The sequence below is a fragment of the Myiozetetes cayanensis genome, unplaced genomic scaffold (genome assembly GCF_022539395.1).
Source record: "Myiozetetes cayanensis isolate MyiCay16 unplaced genomic scaffold, myiCay2020 scf5-8, whole genome shotgun sequence".
Classification (NCBI taxonomy): Eukaryota; Metazoa; Chordata; class Aves; order Passeriformes; family Tyrannidae; genus Myiozetetes; species Myiozetetes cayanensis.
In genome coordinates, this window is record NW_026087742.1 from 91,305,801 (window position 1) to 91,331,836 (window position 26,036).

Genomic DNA, 26,036 nt, shown 5'->3' on the forward strand with positions numbered 1-26,036 from the left:
AGCATAGGTAGGAAAGTGCTGGTGTGGCAGTGAGGGATGAGTAGCCCAGAAAGGTTGTGTGAGTGCCAAACAATACAGGGGACTTGCTAGTGGGAGAGCAGCCAGAGGCGTAAAGGCTGTTGTGGTAGAACAGCAAAACATTACAGACACATCCAGACTCACCATACCTAACCTCAGGCACTGCTTGGTTAGGAACTGAGCTACTCCAGCCTTCCTGGCCCCCTGTCCCAGTCAAAGACCAGTGCACCTCAGAAGGTGGAAAGACTTCCCTTCTTAAAGTGCCTCCTTCTCTCTGTTCAGTGCACAAGGATTTCAGACAATTCCTCTTCTGACTCAGAAGCTTAAAACTACCTCGGATGAATCTCAGGCTGCCTGTGGTATCATTAACAAACAAACAAACAAACAAAAAAGCAAATAAAAACAGAAAAGAAACAAACCAAGATAAGGAATAGTCTTTTTTTTTTTTTAAACTTAGAATCCTCCAAAGGAAAAAATCCCTTGATGCCTGAAGGTGGACAACTGCACCATGGGACAGACAGGGGAACCTCTGCATTTCAATCACTCTTGAAAAATGGGCTTGGAAAAAGTCTGCACATGATCTTGGGCTGTTAGGGAAACCTCTGCTTACAAAAGGTTTCTGAGTGAACAGAAAGACAGCTGTGAAGCCAGACAGCAGCTAATTTGACCCAAGGACAGGGTACAACCCAAGAATGGGAAACAGCAATACAGAAAGGGTCTAAGCAACCTAAAAGCAACAAGGAGGGTGGAAAAAAAGGGGAAAGGAAACTTGAAACAGTCACCTATAAATACAATCAGTGGTTGTACGAAAGCGTTGCCTTTGGCCTGGGAATACCGGCACAGGGATTATAGAGAGGAAGAAAGAGAAAGAGAAGGGGGAGGAGAGGGACCAGCTAAACCACACGAACATGAAATTGGTTGTAAAGGGACAGCTGCTTTTTTTTTGTTTTAAAAAATATGCCAGTTTAACAAGCTAAACACCAGCACACAGAGCCTGCTAGCAAGTGTGAAAACAGCAGTTTGGAGCCGCTGCTGGCTTACATGAAGGTCACAGTGTACCTGCAGCTGCACAGCTGAGACACAGGCAAACCAGCCAGCCTGCTCCCACTCTGGAGGATCCTTCTCCTTCAATTCAGGAAGAAAAGGCTCCCACATTCCCAACCAATTCTACCATATATCCTTAGAAATCTATCTTGCCTTAGAAAAACTAGAGCAACAATTTTAAGGGAGTGGAAAAAGTAACATACAGATTTATTAGAATAAATGGCAAAAGACAGTATGCCCCAGAAAATATCGGACTGGCTTTCTTCTTAAACATTCAGAAAATCAAAACAGGCAATGAAACAAGTATCCAGACATTTAATAAAGCCATGGTTTGAAAACAGAAAGATAATCAATAAAAAAGGCAAGGAAGAAGAAAATAGTATGTATGGTGACTTTTACTTGTAATTTAATGCTTGTTCTCATCAGATTAAATCTTACTTCCCTCCCACCCCCCAAAAAAATGTTACTAAGAAGGTAAAATACCTACTTTCCCCACCCAGAAAAACAGATGCAGCTGATCTGTTCATTTCACATTTGTCATTTAATCTATCTGTTCATCAGACTACAGCATCAGCCATCTTGCTAATTATCTCCTTTCAACACACAGAAATTGGAAAAGACGAAAAAGTCAACCTTAGGAAACAGAGGACTAGGAAAATGGAAAGATAAATTCCAAGTTTTGATACTGCAATGAATAATACCTTAAATATTTTGTACTCTCAAACCACTGGTTTGCCTCAGATGACAAGAAGATGCAAGACTTCTGCAATCTGTCAAGCAACTAAGACTAAAGGGCAAACCAAACAGTTTCAAAGGATGCAAAAACCACATCTCTTGTCTTTCCAGGTAACTTTTTATTCTGAAATATATTTACATCTCTGCATGAGCAATAGCCAGAAAAACACTCCCAGATCTAATTACAGATCACCTTATTGTACGCTGCCTCTTAGTTCTAGTTTTGAACACACAAGCATTTATATTTTCAACAAATTATGAAAATCTCTCAGAAATTGTAATAATGTTTCTACAGTGCTAAAACCATTTTAGTAAATCTGCTGCAATTTTTAATCTATACAGATGTAAAACTACATTTACCACGATTAATTCACACAACTCTCCATTTTAATGAAAGTGCAATTTAGATCCACCCTAAATACTGGCTTGCAATGCCTTACAGTTATCTGAGCTTTTCACTGTTTCCTATTAGACCCGTTCTGCTAGAGAAATCTGTAATTTCTCCAATTTAGGTACAGCCGAGTCAGATAAAAAAGGAATCAAGACCCATTTAGAGTATTTGACTGGGCTAATAGTTACCCAAAACTACCCAGGATGGTCTTACTAAAGCATGCCTCAGGAGTATCCAAGCACTAAAAATGTTAGTGTTAACATCAACAAAAGTTTAATCTGGTGGCAAAAGCCCCTAACGTTTTCTTTCCTATTAATTGTGAACATGCATAAAGAATGCTAGTCAGATTACCAGGATTTTCTGTAAATCCTACAAAATCACTAACAGCATCCACACAACACATTATTTAAGACCAGCAGCTCCTCCTACCAGCGCACTGGGAAACCGCATTTAATCTTTGCATCAATTCTTCCAGGGCCATTTCTTCAATTTTCAGCCAGCATCTCATTCTCAGATAAAACAAAAAGAATCCACAGCAAACATGCCCCTCCTGCTCCAAGGATGAAGGGAGGCAGAGGGAGGGAAAAACCCCAAACCCGACCACCACAGCAGTGCTTCTCAGGCGTGCATTTCAATTGCTCCGCACGGATCCCCTCGGCACAAAGGGAGGCAGGAGCCCACGTTCCCTGCTGGCAGCGCCTGGGTGAGGCGGCCGCTGCTTGAAGCCAGAGATGTGAATGTTAATGACAGCAAGACCGCTTAAAACTTCTCTCCCCTCCGCTGCGTGAGAGTTTGCCCGCAGTGGAGTCCTCAAACGCCAGAATTAATGCGAAGCGTTGATGAGCCGACCTATCTCCCGCCTCCTCCAGGCTGCAGCGAGCGCTGGGAAGGGCTGCGCTGCATCGAACGGGGAGCAGCCGGAGCTCGCAGAAAGCCCCATCCTCGCTCACGCTTACGTGAACGCTAAGGCTCCTCTCTACCTACTCGCCAGTTTGGTGACAGGGTTTGTAGCTTGGAATGAAAATGCACTCCCACTGACAACGCCAAGGGCGATTCTGCTCTCACCAGCCCGCATGATGCCTCCACGTTCTGTGTGAAATGGTCATTTTTGAGGGCTGAGGATTTCAGATGTCCTTTTAGCACAGTTGTCTTCTGGACTATTTGGAGGAGTTGAACTGCTTAAACGTTGTGCTGCAGCAGTCTTGAAATTTTCCAAAATCCACATTTCCACAGAAACTGTACCACCACCTTAGGCAAAGGACTGCTAGGGTCAGGATCTGTGGACCCCTCAGGGTGTATGGAGTACACACAATAGAATCGCTGCAGCAAGCCTCATAATCAGTAAACTTCCATTTGCTAGAGAGGCTACAGTACCACTGGAAAACTTTTAGGGGTACAGAAAATCCTACAAGACTGAAAGCAGTACAGTGTTATTCGACTGCTCCTGTAATTGATTTTCAGTGCTTTTATACAGACCGTTCTAGAAGTTTCAAACTACGAGGCTTTTAAAATTATGTTTATAAAAGCTTATCTTGACACCTACTAAATCTCATTATTGGCATGTTTTTGCTGATGGTCAGCTGCATTCTCCCACTCTTCCAATCATCCTGTTGGTTTTATCAGCATCCTCTTATATTTTAGCCATTGAAATAAACAAATAGTTATCCATGGCTAAAAGAAAAAGGGATGTTTTTCTGTTTGTTTAAAATGACTGTGCTGTGTTATTTAAGATAAAGATTCTTTTCTACAGCTTACATACAGCAGGCAAAAAACAACAGCCTTTCCTAGGAAAATAAGTGGACAGCTATGATGACTTGTTCATAAAACTCTCAACAATAACATTAGAGAGGGCATGAACTAAAATTTAAGAGGACCCATCAATCTATTTGGGCTTCCTCTGCCAATAAAATTGACTGAGGTAATTAATTTACTACATTCATTTACATTATTTCTACTGAAAGTATGGCAGGCCTACAGCAGCTCCATGTATTATATATGACTATGTTTCCATTTCTATATTAATAGAAATGACAAAATGAAGTCTTCACTTAAGCTTTTCCATAACGAAGTATTACCACGGAAAAACAGGATCTGCAGGAACTTTACATGCAAAAAGTGTTTTGTTTCTCTGACTGCCATTTCAGACTGCATTTTTGCAAAGGAAAAAGTGATGTGCAGCAAGACCACGAGTACCAGGTCAGGCTCTGGTCATTCAGATGGTGAATCAGGAGGAGCAAAGGAAGGAAAAAGGGTGTACAAGTCTGCAGGTGCGTATGGAATATTGAGGCTTCTTTTGAAACAAAGGCTGTGCAACAGAACATCACATCCAAAGACAGCCCAGGGAGAACTCCAGTTGTCAGTCAATCAATGGAATTTGTTGACTGCAGCAAATTAAAGACCTAAGACATTTTAGCATGATGCAGAACAGCAAAGTTCACTTTTAAGATTACACCACTTCCTGGTGCAGCCAGAGTGCGGTAGACTTCATTTATAAGCACCTACCGCAGGAGAAGATCCTAGTTCAATCCCAGCTTTCCTTGAGTGTCCTGCCTCAATTCAACAGTAATTTTATATTTTCCTTGCGAAATCAGCAGGCTGCTTAAGCCTCCCATATATCATAAGGTCCATCTTTCCATGGCGTTTCTTAGTGAAATCACATATGACAAGGAAGATATAAATGTAGTGATAAATTTTAGCACATCAGCCAGTCAAGTCTAAGGATCACATCCACATAATTTATACTTGTGCAAAATGAGTGGAGAACCCTAATATGTTAGTTAAACCTAAGTTACACCAACACTGCCACTTTATATATACTTTCTACACCTTTGAACAAATTCAAAACGTGCAAGGCACCAGCAAAGCATCAAAGTGAAAGGTTTAGTTAGCCATACTGAAAGTTAGTTCACCTAAAAGTGGGTTATTTGCAATCATGTATTTGTTTAATCATGTTCCTTCATGGAAATCAGGCACCCTTGTCTTCCTAAGAAGCTTTGGCATAGCTTTTCTACTGAATGAAAGAATTTTGAGGAACACACAGTCTTTCAGTTCTGCCTTACATACTTAAAATGCAGTGGAAACATTTTTGTCAAATGGTCTGTACTCATATTTCTCTCAGTGAAACTGCAAAGATAATAAACAAGGAGCAAATGTATTGCAGAATTTAATCAATCTGACTTCCATGACTACATGGATGTATTATATGACCTGATTTGTATTGATTTTTTTCTAAACTTCTATTGGATTTGAAAGCTACAACATCGTTACTTTTTTCCTTCAGGACTCTATTATGCTCTGGTTTTGGCTGTGGTCTTCAGCAAATCCTGTTCAACCACAGCAACATCACACATCTCCTGTTTTCAAACAGCTTCACCCAAACAGCATTACCTAGTTTTTCAAGAAATTGTAGCTATTTTGAAAATGTTCCAGAAGTAACACACAGCTATCCTCTCACATGGGGAGCCAAACCAGTAACCATTAGCAAATAACTGTCTATGAGTTTTGCTTGAGCAAAAGATACTTTCTGTAATATACCTAAAGATTTCTCTGCTCACTTTACTTTGATCTCCATCCACGACATCAGTCATCAGTGAGTTTCAAAATTTATTTATGTGCTGAGTGAAAAACTGTTTTTGTTTAAACTACCTTCCTGAAAGTTTTCTGTGTGCCCCAGTTTGCCTTTTGTGAAGCAGTGGAAAAAACTCCAGGAAATAAACACACTCTATTCACTTCCCCTACCCATTCATGACTATACAGACCTCCACTGTAGATGATATTATGTCTCCTCCAATTGCCTGTTTTCCAGACAGAAAATTTCCTACACTAATTAGTTCCTATTTGTACAAAAGCAACCCCATACCTCTGACTGCCTTCACCATCCCTCCACGTCCCCTAATTCTACTTTAACAAAGAGAACAAAACTGGACATGGTACTTGAGAAGTAGGCACAGCAGAGATTACAAAATGACATAAGGATTTTGTTGTTCTTGGTTTCCCTCTCAGCAGTTTATAGTGCTCTGTTCGCCTTTCGGACCAACACTGAGCGCCGACAGTGCTGCTGCTGTTTTCAGGGAACTACCCACAGTCAGTCAAGGTCTCTCAGTGAGAGGATCAGCTAGAATAGCATTATCTTTTCTCATATGTATCACTCTGTTTTAACAATTAATTTCAACCCTTGCAGAAATCCCTGCTTTACTCCACCAGTAACTCCCCCTCCACCCACAGAAAACTGACCACCTAAAGCAACCCCCCATTTCTTGATTTTTAATCAATTATTAATCCACTAGAGGGCTTCCAGTTTAACCCATAGGAGCTTAGTTTCTCTAAGAGCATAAGAGTGTCTGCAGTAGAAGAAAAACTATTTATAGAATACAAGAAAGGAAAACACATACAGGTTCCCCTGCTGCTTTGCATGGGCCCTACCACATTGCTTGTGGCAAAGGGAACAGGCAGAGCATATGGATGTTTACGCCTATGCAGCCGAATCCTCTGCCAAACATTCCATACTGCTTTCTAGTGATACCACATGGTCAACATCAGGCAGCCAAGTCAGCACGCTCTTTTCTGGATGGTCCCAACATCACATGCCAGAAAACCATAAACTGTGTAAGCAATGAAGCTACAGGCATCCACGTCATTGTCTAAAGACCCTGAAAATATAACCAGAAAGACTTACCTAAGCTGGGCTCCTGCAGAGAAGGAAGAAACCTATTGAATGTGTATTTCATAAATCTAGGTCCTTACAGGTCCTACAAAAAACTTCCACATACACCCACTGCACAAGAGCATTACTGATCCACAGCCTTAAATAAAAGGGAAAGAAAAGGGAAACAGGACAGTTGATAAGAAAGATCCAAACAGAAAATGCATTTTTAACATTTCAACCTCCTCTTGGCAACAGTTCTTCCTTCATGAAGCAAGGGGATTTTTCCCTTTTATTTCTCTGAATGACTGAGTTCTCTTGGTAATCAGCCCAGTTAGGCTTTATTATGTAAAGCATCTGGGATTTGAAACTGGGATTCATAAGCAGAGATGGCAGTATTCTGTTTTTGGCAACACCTCGCTCTTTCACAAGGAGAAAATTGTTCCTAGATTCACAATCTAAAGGAATACACAGAACCTAGCAAATAGATGGAGGAAGCAAAAAAAAAAAATCAAAGTCTTTTCTTCTTAAAAACTTGACACTCAGACACTTATAAAAGGCCAGACTACAGGCAAGGTTCATTCACACAGGAACACAGACTAAAGATGCTTTCAGATATGCAGGAGCATTTAACAGAGAAATCCCATCAAAAGTATGTCTTCTTTTATAAATATATAAATTTACCAAATCTCCATCAAGTCCTCAGTGTCTCCTCAACCTCAATACTTTCCTTTGAGAAAGTAAGTGCCGTACAGAAAAAAAAGGTCCTAGCAGCTGCTTTCCACGCTCCCTCACCTGGAATGTGTGTTAGCTCCACACAGGGACCAGCCCAAGGTGGCAGCCAGACTAAGTACTCAGCAGTAGAGGAAAAGCTTCACTGTCCCCTCCTTTCCATTACTGCCTAGGTCCACAGCTGAGAAGTAAAGGAAGATGGATGAAATGCAACATAATTATCTCCATTTGATGGCCTCTTTCCAGTGTAGCCCAGACTTGCTACAGTCCAGCTCCCAGTACTTGCAGTCTTCTTCCCTAAACATCTTACTCTCTCTCCTATTAATTGCAATCTAGTCTCTCCTTCCAAAGCCCCAACAACAACAAAACAAACAAACAAACAAAAAACCACAAACAACAAAGCAAACAAACAAAAAACCAACAAGATTAGTTTTTAAAGTTTAGCTTAGCCACTAACTCTTCTCTATTTCATTTCTTTCATGTCTATATCTCAGTTTCCCACTAGAGCAGCATTCCTCATACTTCTGTGAAGTTTTGTAGTTAGGCTCTTAAGCCTGAATTAACTTTAAATGATTGACCAGATCACAGGTTTCAATACTTCCTAGCGTAACAAGCAGCGTCTTCTTTTTCCCCAGCCTCCCTTGCTTGAATGAAGTATCATTTGAATCTCTTCTGCGGGTCTTCTGTGTTTCAAAGAGCACCAAGTTTCTTAGTAACTGCTTCATTCAGTTTTCTTCTTCATCGTCCTTTTTTGCCACATGGTATTAAGTAATCACTGCAGAGCCAACAGCCTTGAAAGAATTGCCCCTGCTCAGCTGAGGGCTGCTCCAGTCCTTTATCCTTCTCCAGTCTGAGGAGATAAACTATCCAGATGTGCCCACAGCTGCACTCCTCTAAAAGCAGGCATGGCAATAAATGAATGAGTATTGCCTTTTGCCAGTGCAGTGCCAAGTAAGACCCTAACTTTCTAAGTTTACTGACATATCTTTATAGACGAAGAAAACACTTCCTGTAGGAAGTTAGGAAGACCAAGGACAGAAAGCAAAAAGGTGAACAGGGAACGAACTTGCTGCAAACAGAAGTAATATGGAAAGAAATGAAGCATTGCTGTTATTTCCTTCATTGGGGCACTTCCACATGTATGTATAGTTAAAGGAAAGGCTACACAAGGGAAATTTCTCCAACCTCTAAAGAAATGAAACCACAGTACTTTAACCATATTAAAAAAAAGTGGATATCAGGGAGCTCTGGTTTTAGGGTTCAGATATTGAAAGGTACCATGATAATTAAACAGATGGTAGAGTATAGATGCAGAGATGTCATATTCTTCCACAGAGTTAGTATTATATATATAAATGCAGAAATTAAATGGATCCAGAAAACACATATCTTTTGTCTTCTGTTGTCAGGGTGACTTTCTTTTCAAAGGAAATGCAGGATGAAGGATCATAAAATAATTTCTTCCCTCCAAAAGAGTCCAACACTTTTTAAAAGCTCAAACCTTTGAGGTCTTCTAAAAACTATTAGGCTTTAAATCGAATCATACGTGTGTTCAGATTTGGAGTATTAAAAGTCTAAATTTTATTATGTGCCCTACTTTGTAAAAATTCTTATTTCAAAAGAACTAGCTGTAAACATAAAAGTTCAGCAGGTCTGCTGTTCAAGAGTCAGGATTTAAAACACACATGAAATATTCCTGTAACAAACAGTGATATTTAGCAGCCATTTACAATTGTTAATTTTTTACATACAATCAGCAATATAAAAAGTACTCAGAATAAAAAAGTAGGGTACTTCCAAGACCATTCCATTTGATTACACAGAGTAAAACTGAAGCGCTTCCCTCTGAGGTACAGGCTGACAAGTTTTATCATAGATAAACGACAGAGTTGAAGGATGTCAACTTTAATTTGGATATTTTTAAAATCACAGAATCATTTAGGTTGGAAAAGATCTTTAAGATCACTGAGTCTGACCATTAACTCAACACTGCCAACTCCACCGCTAAACTGTGTCCTTAAGTGTCACATCTAAGTAGCTTTTAAATACCTCCAGGGATGGAACAGAATGTATCTTAAAATTTGATTACCCTTTTCCACTTGTACATCTTTCAAAAAATAGGACTCAGTGGAGTTTTAGGGTGACAGAAAGCTTTTCCCTTTTCCCACCTCCAGCAGATGTGCTGCCCCAGTGCTATGTACTGTTCTGCCCTGGATGCTGGCCTCCCTCCCAGACTGCACATCAAGCACTGACAAAGGACTTGGCTTTCTCTTGATGCCAAACAGGAAAATTTAAGAAAGTCTCAAAAACCACCTAAAAATTGGAAAATAATTTCCAGCAACCACAAGGGTATTTCACCTGCAGCCGAAGAGGCTGAATGCAGATTCAATGCTGAATGCAAGATCTCAGCCTTGCTGCACAACACTCACACTAATCACAGGTCCTTCAATCATACCTTTGTGCCTTTGACAACAAAGCTTGAAAACTTGTCTCTATGTATTTTCTTAACAGGCCTCTTGCCCCATCTATTTTACTGCACACAAGCTTCAGTTAATAAAGTAGCATTATTTTCTTATTTGTGTTGATGGATGCTTAATACAGCAGATATTATCAAAAGTGGCAGGAGATTCCAGGTAGGGAGAAAAAAATGTCTCTGAAAAAAATGTTTGGCAGTTACAACCTTTTCATTTCTTGACAAGCAAAAATCACTATGTCCGATCCACAATTTGATTTTGGGTTTGGGTTGTTTTAGTTTTTTTTAATTTAGGATAGGAAATAGTGAACATTTTCAGATCCCTTTTTTGTTCCATTTAATATTCTTCACAGAACATGGTACTTCTCAAACCAGCCAAATTAAATTGATCTTTTCTGGGAGATAGTCTGCATAAAACCTCAGTAGGTGAGGGAAGGTGACTGCTCTTCAGTTTATAGTTCTCTGCTTTATTATGGTAAAGTTGTTAGAAAGGGAAATGTCACTTAGATTTCTTTCCATTGTAGGCCACATTAAAACAATCATTTCACACCTTCTTGAAACAGAAAGATTGCATTTTTGCTTTAATAGGTTTATGGAAGTAAGGCTGTAAGTTTTCTTGAAGGATGACAGTCCTGAACAGTTGCTGCTTTGGAAAGAAAAATGTAAGCAAGCATGTATACGGGTTCTTGTTATTTTGATTACATACTGCCATCCTTTTTCTTATTTTCCTTCTTTTACAGTTATTTTTGATCCATAACAAGGATTCTCTTATCAACGACAAACTTAATTACATACTGGGGGTTTTTCACTTACTTTAAATGCAGTAAAATTAAGTGCTTTTTGAAAAACCATCTATTACACATGAGAGGTTGCATGGCCTTCAATTTCATATAATTTTTTAAGCTTTATAATGTCCAGATACTTTAAAAAACATCACAACCACGATGAAGAATTGGCTCTGTAAATGCACAAAGATTAACACAGAGGGACAGGCGCACAGAGAGAATCATCCCCAGAATACACTACACCATTTGCTATTCCAACTCACAAGACATGTTTGTTTCTAACCCTACCCGATGCTGTCAGCTCAGTGCACTGAAGTATCTTCAACACTGGTATTTTCAACAGCTAATTTTTAACAAGATGTTCTTGTACTGTATCTGTTGTCCATTGAGATATGTCATGCTTTATAAGATGTAAAAAAAGTTTGAAGTGAGATTTCCACAAGACGTCAGGTTTTGCACTCTTGCTATTTCTCAAGCACTTCAAGTTTGTTTCTGCAAAGTTTTGCTCTGAGTTCTTCTCTTTACAAGATCAGTTTCAACAGGCTGAGAACTACTCACTCCTTCAACTGCCAGCTCCCTCCCAGAGCCTCAAAACATCAGTGCTGTCCTGTTCCACACTTCTGCCACTTCCCCATCTGTGTTTACTCATCAGCTGCAACTGTGACATGAAGGCTGAACTGCAGCACAGAGCTTTGTCAAAAGCTCAGTAGCTGAATGCCTGCTGAAACACAACTTGGTACAACTTGGAAGTGCTGATTCCCAGATCACATCTAAGTGTCAATTTTGGTTCAGCTCATCAGATATTGTTTATGATAACACTGAAAAAAATGATTTAATAAAAAATTGAGAAGTACACAAAAATTTCCAAGATAGTTCAGGAAAAATACTTTAATATGTCAGACAAAAACCATAGCGTCTCACAGTACTTCATTGTACATGCTCATGTATTTGTCATTGCATACAATGCTTCTGCGTGATTATTGTCAGGATGTAGGGCCTGGGAAGGACTTCAAGGAAAGAAAAAATTATGGTACCATATGGCCCTTTCCAAGACAGCAAATGAAAAATGGACCAGTCTCCAATCATGTTCCTGAATACCTCATGACAATGTCTGGGTGTCTGAAGAAGAACATTTAGATCCTCTTCACCATTCCTGCTTGTGTACCCAAGAGAAAGAGCATTTTCAGGGCTTAATGCTGTCACTGCATCAGCAGAGCAAAAACAAGCAACAGGGAGAATGGGGAGGTTTAGCATTTTGAAATGTAATTTAAAATCACGATTCCAAAGGGCAGGTACAGAGGCCTGAGGATGCCAGATAGAATGCACTGGAAGGCCTGACTTGAAGCTTTAGCTAAAGCGCACCAACACACATGAAAGGAAAAGTCTCTTTGGCCCATGCAGACTGATCTACATTAGCACCCCCCAAGAGCCATTTGCTTCCGTCAAGATCTCAACCAACCCTTTAGAGAAAAACAAGACAGGCATTCAGGAAACAGTCACTTTTGCATCTGTGGTTATTAGTGTGGTTGGATCTGCCATTGGTAGGATCTCCTGCTACAAAAGCATAAGTAACTTTGGCTGGAAGGCTCTATTGAGTAAAACCAAAGAAATGCATAACAATAAATAATCTAGGAAATAATGTTTGAAATTATGGTATCAAAAACAGAAGTCAGAGATTCTTTAAGTATCAAAAAGCTTTCCATAACACAAAGATACATGTAAAAACTGTTATCCTACTTCATCTTTCTAAATATCAGATTTGTCTTCACTGTCACATGCATGGGCAAATGGGATGTAGAGTAATTGGCAGTGGGCTGCATGCAAAGAGTTCTCAAAAAGTAGAAGTTGCTATTAAATGGTTTAACTTTAATTTTATTGCCTTCATGGAATGAGGCAGCATAGTGTTCAAGAAACTAAACTGCTTTACAATAGGAAAAAATGTTTCTCTTGTCTAGATTTTTAAATGTGTAAAGGCAACAAGGAGGGGAGGGATAGGATTTGGAAAACAGAAATGAATAGCCACAACATACAAATAAGTGTTTCACTCTACTTCTGTCCCTTTCCTTCCTTTCCTCCTGATATTTGCAGGACAGTATTTAAAAATAAAGACCAGTTTCTCCTGGAAAAGACAGTATCTGCCTGCTCTTCCGACCTCCTCAATCCCCAAATAGATTCAGTTTGTACACACTGAGCACATGGACCATTCTCATGCAATAGTAGTAACTTAGAGCACCCAAAGCACATAGTAATAAAAGGAAGTCCATGAAAACTTTTTTTTTTAGAGAGAGAACTCCTTAAAAAGAAATACCTCAGTAATGACAGGCAACATTATCTGTGGGGGAACACAGTAAGGTCTCAGATTCAAAGGCTGGTTAAAGCATTAAATACAAAGACCTAGTGACTAAACTCATAATTTCATGTGAACAACTGTCTTCTTTAAGAAAGGAAAAGGAGTTTATGAAACATTTTAAAACCTATTTTAGGAAGCAATCCCACTATGGAATTACTGCCTTTACTGACAATATTCTGTCAACATGTGTTGTGTTTTTCCATACAGCCTAGTCTTCTCAGTATTGTATGTTATTTTCCCAATACATATGGGAAACCCTTTTGTGAACAGAAAGAGAGTCACAAATGTGACTTCTACCACATGTACTTGTGACCCAGGTACAAGCATATCTTTAGCTGTGCTAAACACACCTGCTGAAAAACAATCTAATTCTTATGCAATACTTGCTTAACAGAGTTTTTCTTTCTTAAAGTTCAATAATAAAAGTAACTTTTAAATTAATTCTGATATAATTACACAACTACGCTGTTGCATAGATTTATTTTTGGCTAGAACAACTGAAGCTAATCATAAGCATCACTAAAATCTTCTAACACAATATATGAAATCATACTCCTCTCACAGTCAGAGCAAAAATACTCATCTGTGAGAACACATACATGTATCCCATTTTAAATTACTTACACGAACTACAAATAAAACCAGTGTCCTGCCAAAATTCTGTTAGATGGTAAATGTACTAGCAGTTGCTTTCAGCAGCACTCTGATCTCCAGCTCCAAAAACCAGTTAAGACTGCAACAATACACAAACAATAGCACTGAGCTTAAGAAGGCAAGACTTATAAAAGTAAGTGTTCAGAAAAATAGCTGCTGTAAGTAAATATTTACATACACATACAGAGTCCACGTTTAGGCTTGTAAATACCAACCTTTTTTGTTGTTCCGTCCAAAATCCAAAGCATGTCGCACATCTTCTTTAATCAGGCATTTTATGGGAGAACAGCACAAATGACACAGCATTTGAGAAACAAACGCAATCAAAAGGTCCAAGTGTGCATGTTAAACTCTTCTCAAATGCAGTAAAATTGAGAGGCTCAGTGTAGTGCGTTTGGCTTTTGCTGTGAACTCGTTACCAAGGAAACCAGCAGCTGCAGGTGTTTTCCCATATCCCAGGGAATGAAAATTCAGCAGTGAGGTTACTTGTCTACTCAATATTTTATTCACTGGGGTTTTTTGTATCAATAACAAACTATTTCTCAAACTCTGTTAGAAGACTAGACTGCATTAAAAAATAATTTTAGAAGAGCTTCCCCAGCACATGACCTTACTGAACAGTGAACAGCACCTTTAAATGTTTTCCTCTTTATTCTCCTCCAGTCCCCTCCAGAAGTGACCTGCCTCCCCTGAATTGTCTCCTTCAATAAGTGTGCAAAGCCCACCCCTGTCATGGGTTTTCATCCTAAAAAGTGCTTCAACAACTAGGCAAGGCTCCAGCTTCAAATAAACAATGCAGACTTGGGAGACGCTGCAGGAATGCCTATTCTGACCATTTGGCATAGCTTTGCAAAATTGTATCATGATACAGAGATATCACCATGACTGATATGATTCATGCTTCTTAGGATGAAAGCAAAAAACCAAATATTTAATAAAACCCTAATGGAGATGCAAGTAGAAAATCCGCTTTCGATGCACTTCTTCCATAGGACATTAAATCTGTAACTCAGTTATGCACACAATGCTTACTTCTCATTTATGCTACAGATTCTCAAGGCAAGATATATAAATCTATTTTTTTTTAACATTAGCCCCTTTTCTCATAGTAAGATACCAGAATATTTACCCTATCCTCTGAGCTCTGAAAGTTTTTTTCCACTTGTCCTCTTTCAGTGTTATTGATTCAACAGCAGCATCTACTGGGCATGGAAGGGCAAGATTCAATTTCTTAGAAGAGATTAAAGGCCCAGGCACAGTGGTGTGCGATACTTAGAGCATCTGTCTCTGGATGCAGTGGTCACTGTGAAACCAGGAAGGAACTAAACTTTTAAATACGCTTTTGCTCTCTATTCACCTCTCCAAAAGGGAAAACAAACCCAACAAAAAGATGGACAAAAGAACAGTAGTGACTTCTTGTTGTCCTTTGGAGATAACATATCACATTTACACATAACATATTCATTTAGAAATATTAGATACACTGGGCTAACAGAACCAGTTGGCAAGAAATCTGCCAGTAGAAGTATTCAAATATTCTTAAAGTTCATGCAATGAAGAGTTTTATTATAAACCTTTTTGCTGTTAAAATCTATTTCTCCTCTTTGTTAAGCAATTACACAGATTTTCAAAATAAATAAATAGAGAAACCTCCACCAAACCAGTACCAACCAAATAGCAGTGACTAATAACCAACTAGATCAGACCAAGCAGAAGTTCTTCAAAACTTCACAAAGAACAAGATGAACACATGTGAACCTACTAAATGCTCAAAACAAGCATTCCAGAGGACTTTGGCCTTATAACACCCAGCATTTGCCTTCCATAATAGAATCTACAGGGGTCTAAATTCCATTAAGTGGAACACAATAATAGAGGGACACAGGACAATCCACATTTCTGACAGGCTCATCTAAGCAAGCCAAAGAAAATGACAGGGGCAGCTCAGCCTCATCCTTTCCTGTGCCCTTCTGCAGAAACTGGTATTTAATCTGCCTACTGAAAGGCACACACCATGATCAAGGTTCACAATCATATTCCTTGCCCAGCTTTTGACATCTGCACAATTCCTTCTTTAAAATGGAACCAAGTGAGAACAGGATCCCTATTCCAAGCACTCACTGTGCATCACAAACCAAGTAAGTCTTCATTAGATGTATAAATGCTACTGGAAACAGAGAGCAAAACTCAAGACTTTCATTTTACAAGTTGGGGCCTCAGGCATCAGCAAAACGTGTTTCCCCTTGCTACCACCCCCTCTGGTTTAGTGAATCTTCGCTCCTTCAACACGGACTCTTCATCCAAGAAGAGCCCAGCAGGCAGTCAACTGAGCATCCACCCAGACTTCCAGGCTGAGAAGGAAACTCAGGAGCACTCTTTCTGTGGACAAGTGCTCCAATCCCTTTGCTATGACATGTTGGGAACCCCAGTGCCTTTTTACCCAGCCTGCATGAAGCTGACTATCCTACCATTTGAAAGGCCAGGCAAGGTGCATGCAGGGCACGTGTAGCAGCTCAAGAGCATCACACATCCCAAACTAAATGCAGCCTTCTGAAGGAAGGCAGCAGCTCTGGGCAAAGGGAAGGGGACCCATGATGAGGTAGCTCAATCCTCATCAGAAAAATTACTGAAGGAATTACACCCTCTTAGACTTAAAACATCCAAATTCTACTAAAGCACCACGAACATTGGCACTGTTCTGTCCTGCATGCCCCTGGAAAGCCTCTTCTTCTTTACAGTGCAGTGAACTACAGCAAGTCCAGCAGCCCTGCTGGAACCCCATCAGTTGGTTAAACAGGAAGACAACCCAACTGCTCCCTTTGGGATCAGTCCTGGCTACAAGCTCTCATCCTATGTAAATGTGTTTTGCAACACTGAAAAGGGCAGGCAAGGGCCATTTCTGTAGAATGAAGTATGCCAGGGTACACAACACACCACAGACCACTGCTCTGCACTGAAACTACAGAGACACATTACAGGACACAGAACAGCAAATTTCAATACATAGTGTGGTTCTACAACATACACTGCATGTGCTAAAATGAAGTGTTTCTCAAAATAAGCAGTAGTACAGAGGGGGAAAAGAGTACAATGGCTCAAATGTGTAACATGGCATTTTTTTCGTATTGTCCCCCTGATTCTCTGACTACAGGCCCTGCCTGTATGGAAAAAAGAAACTTCCAGTATTTCACCTGGAAAACATTTCTCCTCAACACAGAGTTCTAGTGAAGAGGACTTCAGGCAGCATGAAGAGAGTTGACTCTGCTTCTAGGCCCACCAGCCTTGTTTCAAGTGGATTTTTTTTGGCAATTCCAGACAGCATTACATAGGTCCTCAACACCTTCTCTGCACATAAGTGGCCTCATGCATGTGTCTGCACACTTTACTGGAAATAGAAGCTGCTAGTAAGACTGTCTGGTTTTAAAGGGCCTGCTCTGTAGCTCACAGCAACCTCAGCAGAGCAACACTGATGTGATTTCCCTAAAACCTTTGCTTTTGGACATGTTTTCTTGGCAGCAGTTAATCCCAGGTGGCTTATTTTCCATTCAATCCATCATTTTCAGTGTAGCTGTTTTTCCCCAAGATGATTTTTGGATGGAAGTGACACATGTCACAGGGATACCTCAAAGCCTTTCCCCCCTCCTTCTTCCACACACTTAGTAATCAGCAGAAGTTCCTTTCCCCAGGTAAGTCTTTGCAAAACAGGTCGCACAAATTTAACAGTGGAAAGTTTGAACTGACAAACTCCAGGTGCAATATCAAATTTACTTCCCTCTTCTCTATGTGGAGTTGTTTAGCAACAGTCAATGGAAATTATATTAGTCTGTTGAATAATTAGTTTAGATGACATTTTAAGACTGTAAGCAATAATCTAGTTATGTGCAATAAACAATTTTAAAGAATCACAATTTTTCTAATGTACCCTATCATCAACAAATAGACTTAAGCAGATCTGGTAAGCTGAGCTGAGAAAATAAAACTTAACATTAAGCAACTTAAATTGCCCAAATTAAACTCTCTTCAGCCTCTAGCAATTAAACACAGTATCTACAGCTGAAGGAAAAGGTTTTCCTTTGACAGCTGGCCATTTAAGCAGTTCTGGTCAACTCAAACCCAGCAAAATTTTCAGCATCCAAGAAACCCAGCCATATCAGTATGCCTCCAGTCTTCAGCTTATACCTGAAAACAGCAAACAAAGGAATTCCTAGAGAGCTGTCTTTTCAGTGGTAGAAAGATTTCTAAGCACTTTAGTTGTGGGCATAAATACTTGTAACTATAGCAAAAAGCAAAACTAGAGTTGAAAAAACCCCCAGTATTTTATTTTGTTATTTTCTACTAATGTTACCAAAATACCCTCCTCCTGTGCAGTGACTTTGACTTTCTAAACACTGAAAGAGAGTGCTGATTAACCCCAGCAAATCTGTACATTTGCATGAAACAGCCCTGAGTAATTCCTCAGTGCCAGAGGCAACAACTGAGCCCAACATCTAATCTGGGGACTGGCTAGAACTGAGGCAAAGCAATTCATTTCCATGACAAACGGTCCTGCACAGTGAGTCTGTCTAACCCCACCACATTTTACCCTACAGATATGTAGATGATCCTGAAATGACATTAAGGCAACATGTGAAACACGGTCACTTGGTTTCTATTGCACCTATCCAAGACCTAATGTTTACATTCACAACTTCTCCATCTTCATGGCCAAAGGAGCAAGTGCCAAATCCAGAAAGCACCCCTGCCCTTAGAGAAGAATAAGCCAATTTCTAACACAGAGTTTGGGGTTTTTCTGTTTGGATATTATAATCAAGCAGATTTGCAAAGATATCCACTGACTACAGATGCAGGAAAATGGGATTTACAGAATGCCCAAACAGGTTAGACATGTAGCCCCTCTTGAATTTCAATTATACTGCTGCTTAGGCACTTTTCCAATTTCTTTGGAGCCACCTGAGGCACCAAAAGCACAAAGGTACTAATGTCAGAGACTAAACAGAATTGACACAGTTCTCCTATTTTAGTTTCAGCAAGTATCTGAGGTTTCATCCTGCACTAACAATTCCTGAAAAACAAAGCATGTTTTACATCAAACGAGAAAGATTTGTTACATTCAGATGCATCACAAAAGCTATGAATTTTCATAACAAACTGTTATTGCTTTCTCTTCTGATTAAACAAAAGTACATCTATAACTTCATTATATTAAAATATATAAATCCAAGAAAGTTGTATTAACTTTCACTTGCTGTATTTTGCTGGAGAATAACTTCATCTCCAAATTTCAGTTTACATTCATCACATCTTACCATGGAAGTGTTCTGAACACCATGCAGAACAAAGCAGGTATAGTTTCCCTGTAACTTAATCTTAAAAAGTCCTTGCTTCTTTGCACAGATAATTGCTGTTTGCCTCTCCCTTGGCAAGGAGCTCTCCAGGCACAGAACGGGCAGTGAAATGAAGGCAGAACTCCAGCTATACCTCCCAAGTTCATGTGATCTCCAGATAAAAAAGGAACCCCAGCCAAACTCTTTCTGAGAAGCAAATCTCTCTCTAGGAAGTGGGAGAATAGAAAGAGAAAAATAAATGCTGTGACTGGGCTGCTCATTATAGCAGAAAACAGGGAAAAAGTAGAAGGAAGTGTAACAATGCAGCAAAGGTATTTCCAATACACCAAGTACCCGCTGAAAGTTGTGATGTATAAGCCATTGCAGCACATGTCACTTGGAACATGTCTATAAAATCTTCCTCAACCAAGTTCAGAGAACTTTGAATAAAAAATTAAAACTGCTTTCACACCTTTAATAAAGGCTAAGAGGAATTTCAGGCAGGACAGTTTCCTGAAAAATAATCTTTTCAGCAAGCAGCAGTTGAACTGAAAATTCATGAAGTGTGGCAGTGAATTACAGACATATATATGTTGACACAGATATAGACACACACTCTGAATTTTACTGCTGACATTCCCTTTTTACACTAACGAAGCTTTTCTGCTCTGACTTCTTGAACTGAATATTACTAGTTGAACATTAAGTTAATTTTATATACTCCATATTTGGTGCAATTCCCAGGAAATAAGGAATTAGAGTAAGTTGTCTAATATTAATTTCATTTAAGAGGCTGGTTAACCTGCATAGCTTAGAAGTCTTAAGAAGAAAATCCTGACAAGACTCCTACTGATTTTAATCAGACTGGATTTCCCTGCTCTATTACTCAAAGCAGCAACACAATACACAAGGTTTACCATGCAAAGGTTCTCTTTTCCATGTTAGATAGATTATTCCAATTAGCTTTAAACCTGTCTCGTTTTGAAAAGTTAAGCTCATAAGAATTTGCCAAATTCCTTCAGTAGAAACTCAGTTTTAATAAAAAGCAGACCCTTTAACTAACACATAAAAACACTGGCTTGCAAACACGTGCTGAGACTGGTACCGGTCCTACAGCAGCCAATAAAGGAACAGGCTTGTAAAGACATTTATTTATAAAATTGAGTTCCACTGTAAGCAAATAGCCTTGAACATTGGGAAATGCTAACCGTGCACACATATCTACTGTATCTTGCTTGGACGTGCACTCACATCAAACAAACTACCAGTACCAACACAAAGCTCCACATGAACATACTTAAAAGCTCCTGAGTGTAACACATCTAGTCTTTTAGGGACAATCCACTGTCACCAAGCAGGTAAGGAGGAGCATACAGCAAAACAAATACTCTTCTCTGCCAACTGTCGTGGTGATTGCAGAACCATGTTCGTAAAACAGAAGCTAAATCCTGAATTCCCCCTTCTTGAGCATTGTGACAGATGCCACCTGGGACAACAATAGCTCCCAGCTACGTGCTGGCCTGTGTATCACTAAGTGGCTTGTGTATTATAGCTTAGGCACTCCTGCCCTGGTTGGCTTGTATTTAAAGGTAAGAAACGTCATGGGCTATTTAGCACCTGCACGGACAGGCTGAGAAGTGTATAATGCCATCTCCATTCCACAGAAGATGTACCAGCGTTAATCAGATGACAGTGTCACTCCCATGGAAAAAAGCAGTTGTGCTGTAGCCAATATTCTAACAAAGAGGAAATCTCAAACTGCCTCACAAATACTGCTTTTAACATGACATTTTAATTGGGGGGGGGGGGTTGAAGATGCAAACAAGCCTCATTTTTCACATGTACCTGCTAGCTGAACTGAAAATTCATCAAGTGTGACACCAAATTACAGCCACATATATATACACATATGCACACATGTATACACATACACTCTGAAATTTACTGTTGACATTACCAAAATACCTCTTCATATCTGATTTTTACATCTATATATATCTTGTACATACTTATATATCTACTATATAAATTATCTATATCTAGTTTATATGATATCCCCTTAGAAAAAGCTTTTCATCAAGTTGTTACTTACAGTATGCTGTAATGAACACGACTTTGCCAATTAAAATTAAAATTCTAGTGAGATATTCTCCAAGAAGCTTTATCATATTAAATATCAAACACCTCCAAAAATCAAGGAACTTTTCAAATAATTACATTTTTGGGGAGAAGTCCTTCATTTGTGCAATGGCATTCTTTTAGCAACCAAAAAGAGTGGTTTCTAAGATAAATTTTAGTTTTCTTATTTTTTAATTAAGATTTTTTTAAAGGTTGTCTTAGTAGAACTTGAGGAATAAAAGCGACTGGATCCCAACAGTGTTAGCTGCTGTTTTTCTGAAAAGTCACTTAATTTGAAACTATAGTTATTATAACAATGAATACCTACAATGTTTCTGTTGTACATTGCTATTGAAATCTTGTATTTATGCAGTTCTGACTAGTGGAGTCAAGGGGCTAATAAGTTACCAGTGTTAGAATTGGCACATCACAGTCACGTAGCTGTCTTCTCACCTGCCTTGTAATTTCTCACACAAAAATGCTAAAAATCAGGCAAAATGCTAAAAAGACACACACTTTATAATTTAAAATTGTTTAAAAAACTGTTTTCCTATTCATGAAGTATGTCATCTTGGGTTAAGTTTGGACCAAGGAGACTTCAGACATCAGTCAGTTGTCACATGTATTCTTGGATTCCTCAAAACCTGGGCAGAGCTTTGATAGTCCCTTACTTTTGTAAAAGCTTTCACTACAGCACCCTCACGGCTACTGCATCAGCAATCACTACGAGGTAACATTAGCAAATCTTGCTAACACAAAAGATAGTTCCTCTGCTTCCTTACTGCATCATGGCAGAAGACTGAAAAACCCTGCGTGAAAAGATTATATTCCAAACAGACCTGAACTCAACAGAGAAAACAAACAAACAAAAATTAGCAATCATTTGAAAGGGAAATCTCTAGAGGAGAAAAGCCCCATTTAAAAAACAAAAGAAAAATTGTTGTTAGGTAAATAGGCCTCCAAGTGCAGCACTCTTGAAGTCCAATGCCAGACAGGTTGAACATTATAGGCACTAAGAAATTACAGTAATACTGCCTTTTTTTATTATTATTATTATTTTTAAGAACTTGTGACTGTCTTTCATGCCCCATTCTTTCTCCGGGATACTTCCATTTTTCAACCTCTCCTGAAGACGAGGGGGAGGATGCATTACACACACAATCTGAAACGAGGCAAGAGAACACACAAGTTGATCTGACATTAATTATCATGCTTCCATCTTGGTTGTGCTCTGCCTCAAGCTGAATTTTGCATGCTGCTTCATCTATTACTTTCAAGCTCGACTTTTAAAGCTTTCAAGATGCAGTATGTTCTCTCTGTGTGCAAACTTGCAGACACAATGAAGACCTGATCTTAATTATAACTTCAAGGAAGACACTGTAGTGAAACTATTGCTGCTAATATAGTATCAATAGCACAGCAGATGAGTTCGTGGGGAGGAGGAGGGAATTAAAACTTCAGTAACAGCAACATACGGTTTAATGAAGAGCAGCAAGATGCTCTCCATCATACAGTATTATTAGTCTTCATGAGAGACTAAGAACTCTCACATTTGCTTTCAAAGCCAAAAACAGAGAAGGGAGAAGACTCCAACATTGTCGGAGTTTATCTTCTGCAACAATATTTCTCTTTCTGCTTTTTCTCACAACAAGACTATAAGGCTTAGCTTCACAGAACAGGGGACTATGGCTCTCTTTACCAACCACAAGAAATACTTGCTTCTTTTCCTGAAATAAATATTTGGATAAGTATTAAAGCTAGAGAAAAACAACTGCTTATTCCACCATATACCCAACAAACAAATTACCCATTTTAAATGTTCACTGTGTTATGCCACTGTAGTTCTTTTCAGAGCAGATTCATTTTAGCAGTCCCTTGATAAAGTCAGAAAATATGAACATGCAGACTGCATCAATTAAGAGCAATAATTTGTTAAAAATCAAAACCCAGTAAAATGGCCACAAACACAATGATTCATTCAATCCTCAATACTAGAAAACCCGGTATTAATTATGACACAAGAAGAGCTTTCATACTTCATTTAGTTTTAAAGTTTATTAACTCTAGTAGAAAATTATCCATCACTAAGTTTCTCATGTAGTCTCTGCCTAGTTCCGGAAAAGCTGCTTTCCCAGTCCATACTCTATTGTCTTTTTTCTCACTTTTTCCAGGCATAAAGACTATCGTATCATCAGGTGCTTTTCAGTTTCAATTAATGACTTGCAATTCAGCTGTCAAGCCAGGTATGGGTGTAATCCACAATGAAAAATCTGCTACCTCTCAGGCCAGGAAACTTGGTCCAGAACTTCTTTCACTAAACCTCATATCCCTTTCACATACACTACAGTTAGAGAAGGACAGCAGCCACAGCTAAAAGTGAAATTAGCACAGCCAAGTCTGTGCAGGCTATTATAGGCAGTCTCATGCCTAGGAAGTGTATGTACAGACTTAGTTCCTGGTCTGCCTTCACTGCTTTCATTCTGATCTGTGCAGCTTAGTAAGCTTCCTTTGTAGATCAACCAGTCAACCATTAACTCACTGATACTTCAACAGAGAATACACATGCACCTTCATCTGAGCCCAACACAGCTCTGCCCCAAATTTCTGGAGAGGAAGAGTAGTAATTTCCCATTTTATATCCTTGAGATGAAACAAGACAGAACCATCTCTCCTCTGACTTCATACTCCAGGCCTGCCTTCCCAGGACTTTGTTGTTTCTTCTTCCACCACAGAAGCACAGTCCTCTTAGCCTAGCTTAAAGCACTGAGATGAAATCAAGTACACCTAGCTCACCTCCTACTGGTTTCTTTCAGTAGAGATTTCATGAAGAACAGGCTAGAGACCGTGCAAGCTCTTTAAGTATCCTGTTTAACAATTCTCCTAATTAGGTATGAATCTTCTCTGCAGAAATCAAATTCACATTTTCTTACTGTTACTCTATAACATATGGACAACAAGAAAATTAAAACAAGCACATGACCACCTTCTTCCATAACTTACAAAGATCTCCACTATAAAGTCTAAATATGAGTGATCTCCTTTCAGTTTTCTCTTGCAGTCTAGATACACCCTCCGTATTTCCACAGAAATCATATCTGACCAACCCTGACATCATTCTGTGGAATTACTGCAGGGTTTTTTTGCATCTTTCCTTGTTGCCCTCAAAAGAAATATCATATTCTGGTGAGACATCACTAGTACACAAGTAAAATGATTACCCTAATTACTACTTCCTGTTAAGTCAGAGCAGAATATGAGTCATTCTGTAGTAGTACCAACATCATTAGCTCATTACAGCTGAAAGAACGAGATTTTTTTCCTCTTAGAACAAAGGAGTCATATCCTGCCTTATAATTGTATATTAAATGCAAAATGGCATTTTAGTGAACTTCACCTTTCCGGTTTTGGATCATCCTTTCAGCTTAGAGAGGTTTGCATTAATATGTGAAGGTATTTTTTAATTACCTATGGGGCTTTATAAAAACAAATTCGCAAAAATGAAATGAAGATGTGTTAATAAAGACCAAATGCAACTGCTAATCGAACCATAAAATTACAGTCCACCTTTGCCACCAAGACAAAGGTCACATACGAATACAACAAGCTCCTGCATGGGTAAATATAAGCTCAGATGGTGTCAAAAAACCCCAAAACCAAGTATTCTTAGTCCCAGTAACTATAAAGTAGAGCTCACTACAGTTTTCTGCTTATGGCCCACAGCCACAAAAGCAATGTGACACAGTGCAGAGGTATTTTGTACTTTCTCCTCAGCAGTTTCGACACTGTGAGTTTAAAACTGTAGGAAGGTAGGTCAGGTTTCTCTGGGATACCTATTTTTTGCTAAACTAAATTACTTCATAGAATTATTTTAATTTCTTATAACAAGCATCAGCCCTCCTGAGTCCAGGTCTTCACTGGCTGCTATTAAACGTTTGTTTCTGTGGTGACATCAGCCTCCTCCAAGTGGAGGAGCTCTCCCAAGCTATTCCTTTACTTGGGATCCTGCCCTACTCTCCTTACCAGAGACACTATTGTTAAAATTCTTGAAGCCATCAGTCCTCTTCTAAATACAGTTTGGCAGCCAGCCAGGCAATTTCAAAATATACTATATTTTTCTCACCTGCTGTGCTTTCTGGCACCTCCTGCTTATCTTGCACAAGCTGCATGACATCTGACACCACAACCTGATGGTTCGTATCTTCTTCTTTCTCTTCATTAGGCTGGCTGGCTGTTGCAAAACAATTGCAGCTTCCAGTTTCTTTGCACAGGATCAGGGTCCGATACCAGTAGTCAGACATGAAAATTCTGTAAGCTGATTTCTAAAATTTAAAAACAAACAGAAAATCACTTTCTGCAAAACATCAGGAAAAAAGCTAGGTCCTTGAAAGAAAATGCTCAAATAGTGTTAAGACTGAGAGTTGTATATATCATATCTTCATTTTGTTTGAAGAAAAAATATGCAGTTTACATAACAGCCATACATGGTATAGTATGCAAAGTAAAAACTTCAAGAGTCCCCTGTAGTTTCTTAAAATGCTTATATCTTAGGTCAGGAAGCTAATGAAAAAAACCCAAACAAACAATATACAAATATCAAATCACATATGATTTTAATAACAACCTCATAAAGACAAAAAAATATCATTTTCACTCCGGATTTCCAGCAGAACAAGTCATTACTTGTCTTAAAAGCAAACCTTCCAAAACTCAGTTTTAACTAGGTGAAAGAACACCCCAGAACACTGTCAAAAAGTGAAATAATATAAGAAT

The 26,036-nt window shown here is 39.1% G+C and overlaps 1 protein-coding gene across 9 annotated transcripts in view; it reads right to left on the minus strand.

The window, feature by feature from the left end:
• MCF2L (MCF.2 cell line derived transforming sequence like) overlaps positions 1-25,585 on the minus strand; it is a 147,326-nt gene extending 121,741 nt beyond the window's left edge. The window contains exon 1 of one of the 9 annotated variants that reach the window (XR_007630832.1): positions 25,387-25,582. Coding sequence is in view for 7 of the 9 variants with exons in the window: in XM_050331716.1 (XP_050187673.1) it covers positions 25,387-25,564 (178 nt within the window). In the remaining 2 variants the exon portion in view is untranslated. Of the gene's footprint in view, positions 1-2,617; positions 3,052-6,863; positions 6,900-14,039; positions 14,189-25,386 lie in introns of those variants that run through there. The other 8 variants (XM_050331716.1, XM_050331725.1, XM_050331708.1 and 5 more) reach the window with 8 other exon arrangements.
• Positions 25,586-26,036: the final 451 nt, after the last annotated feature.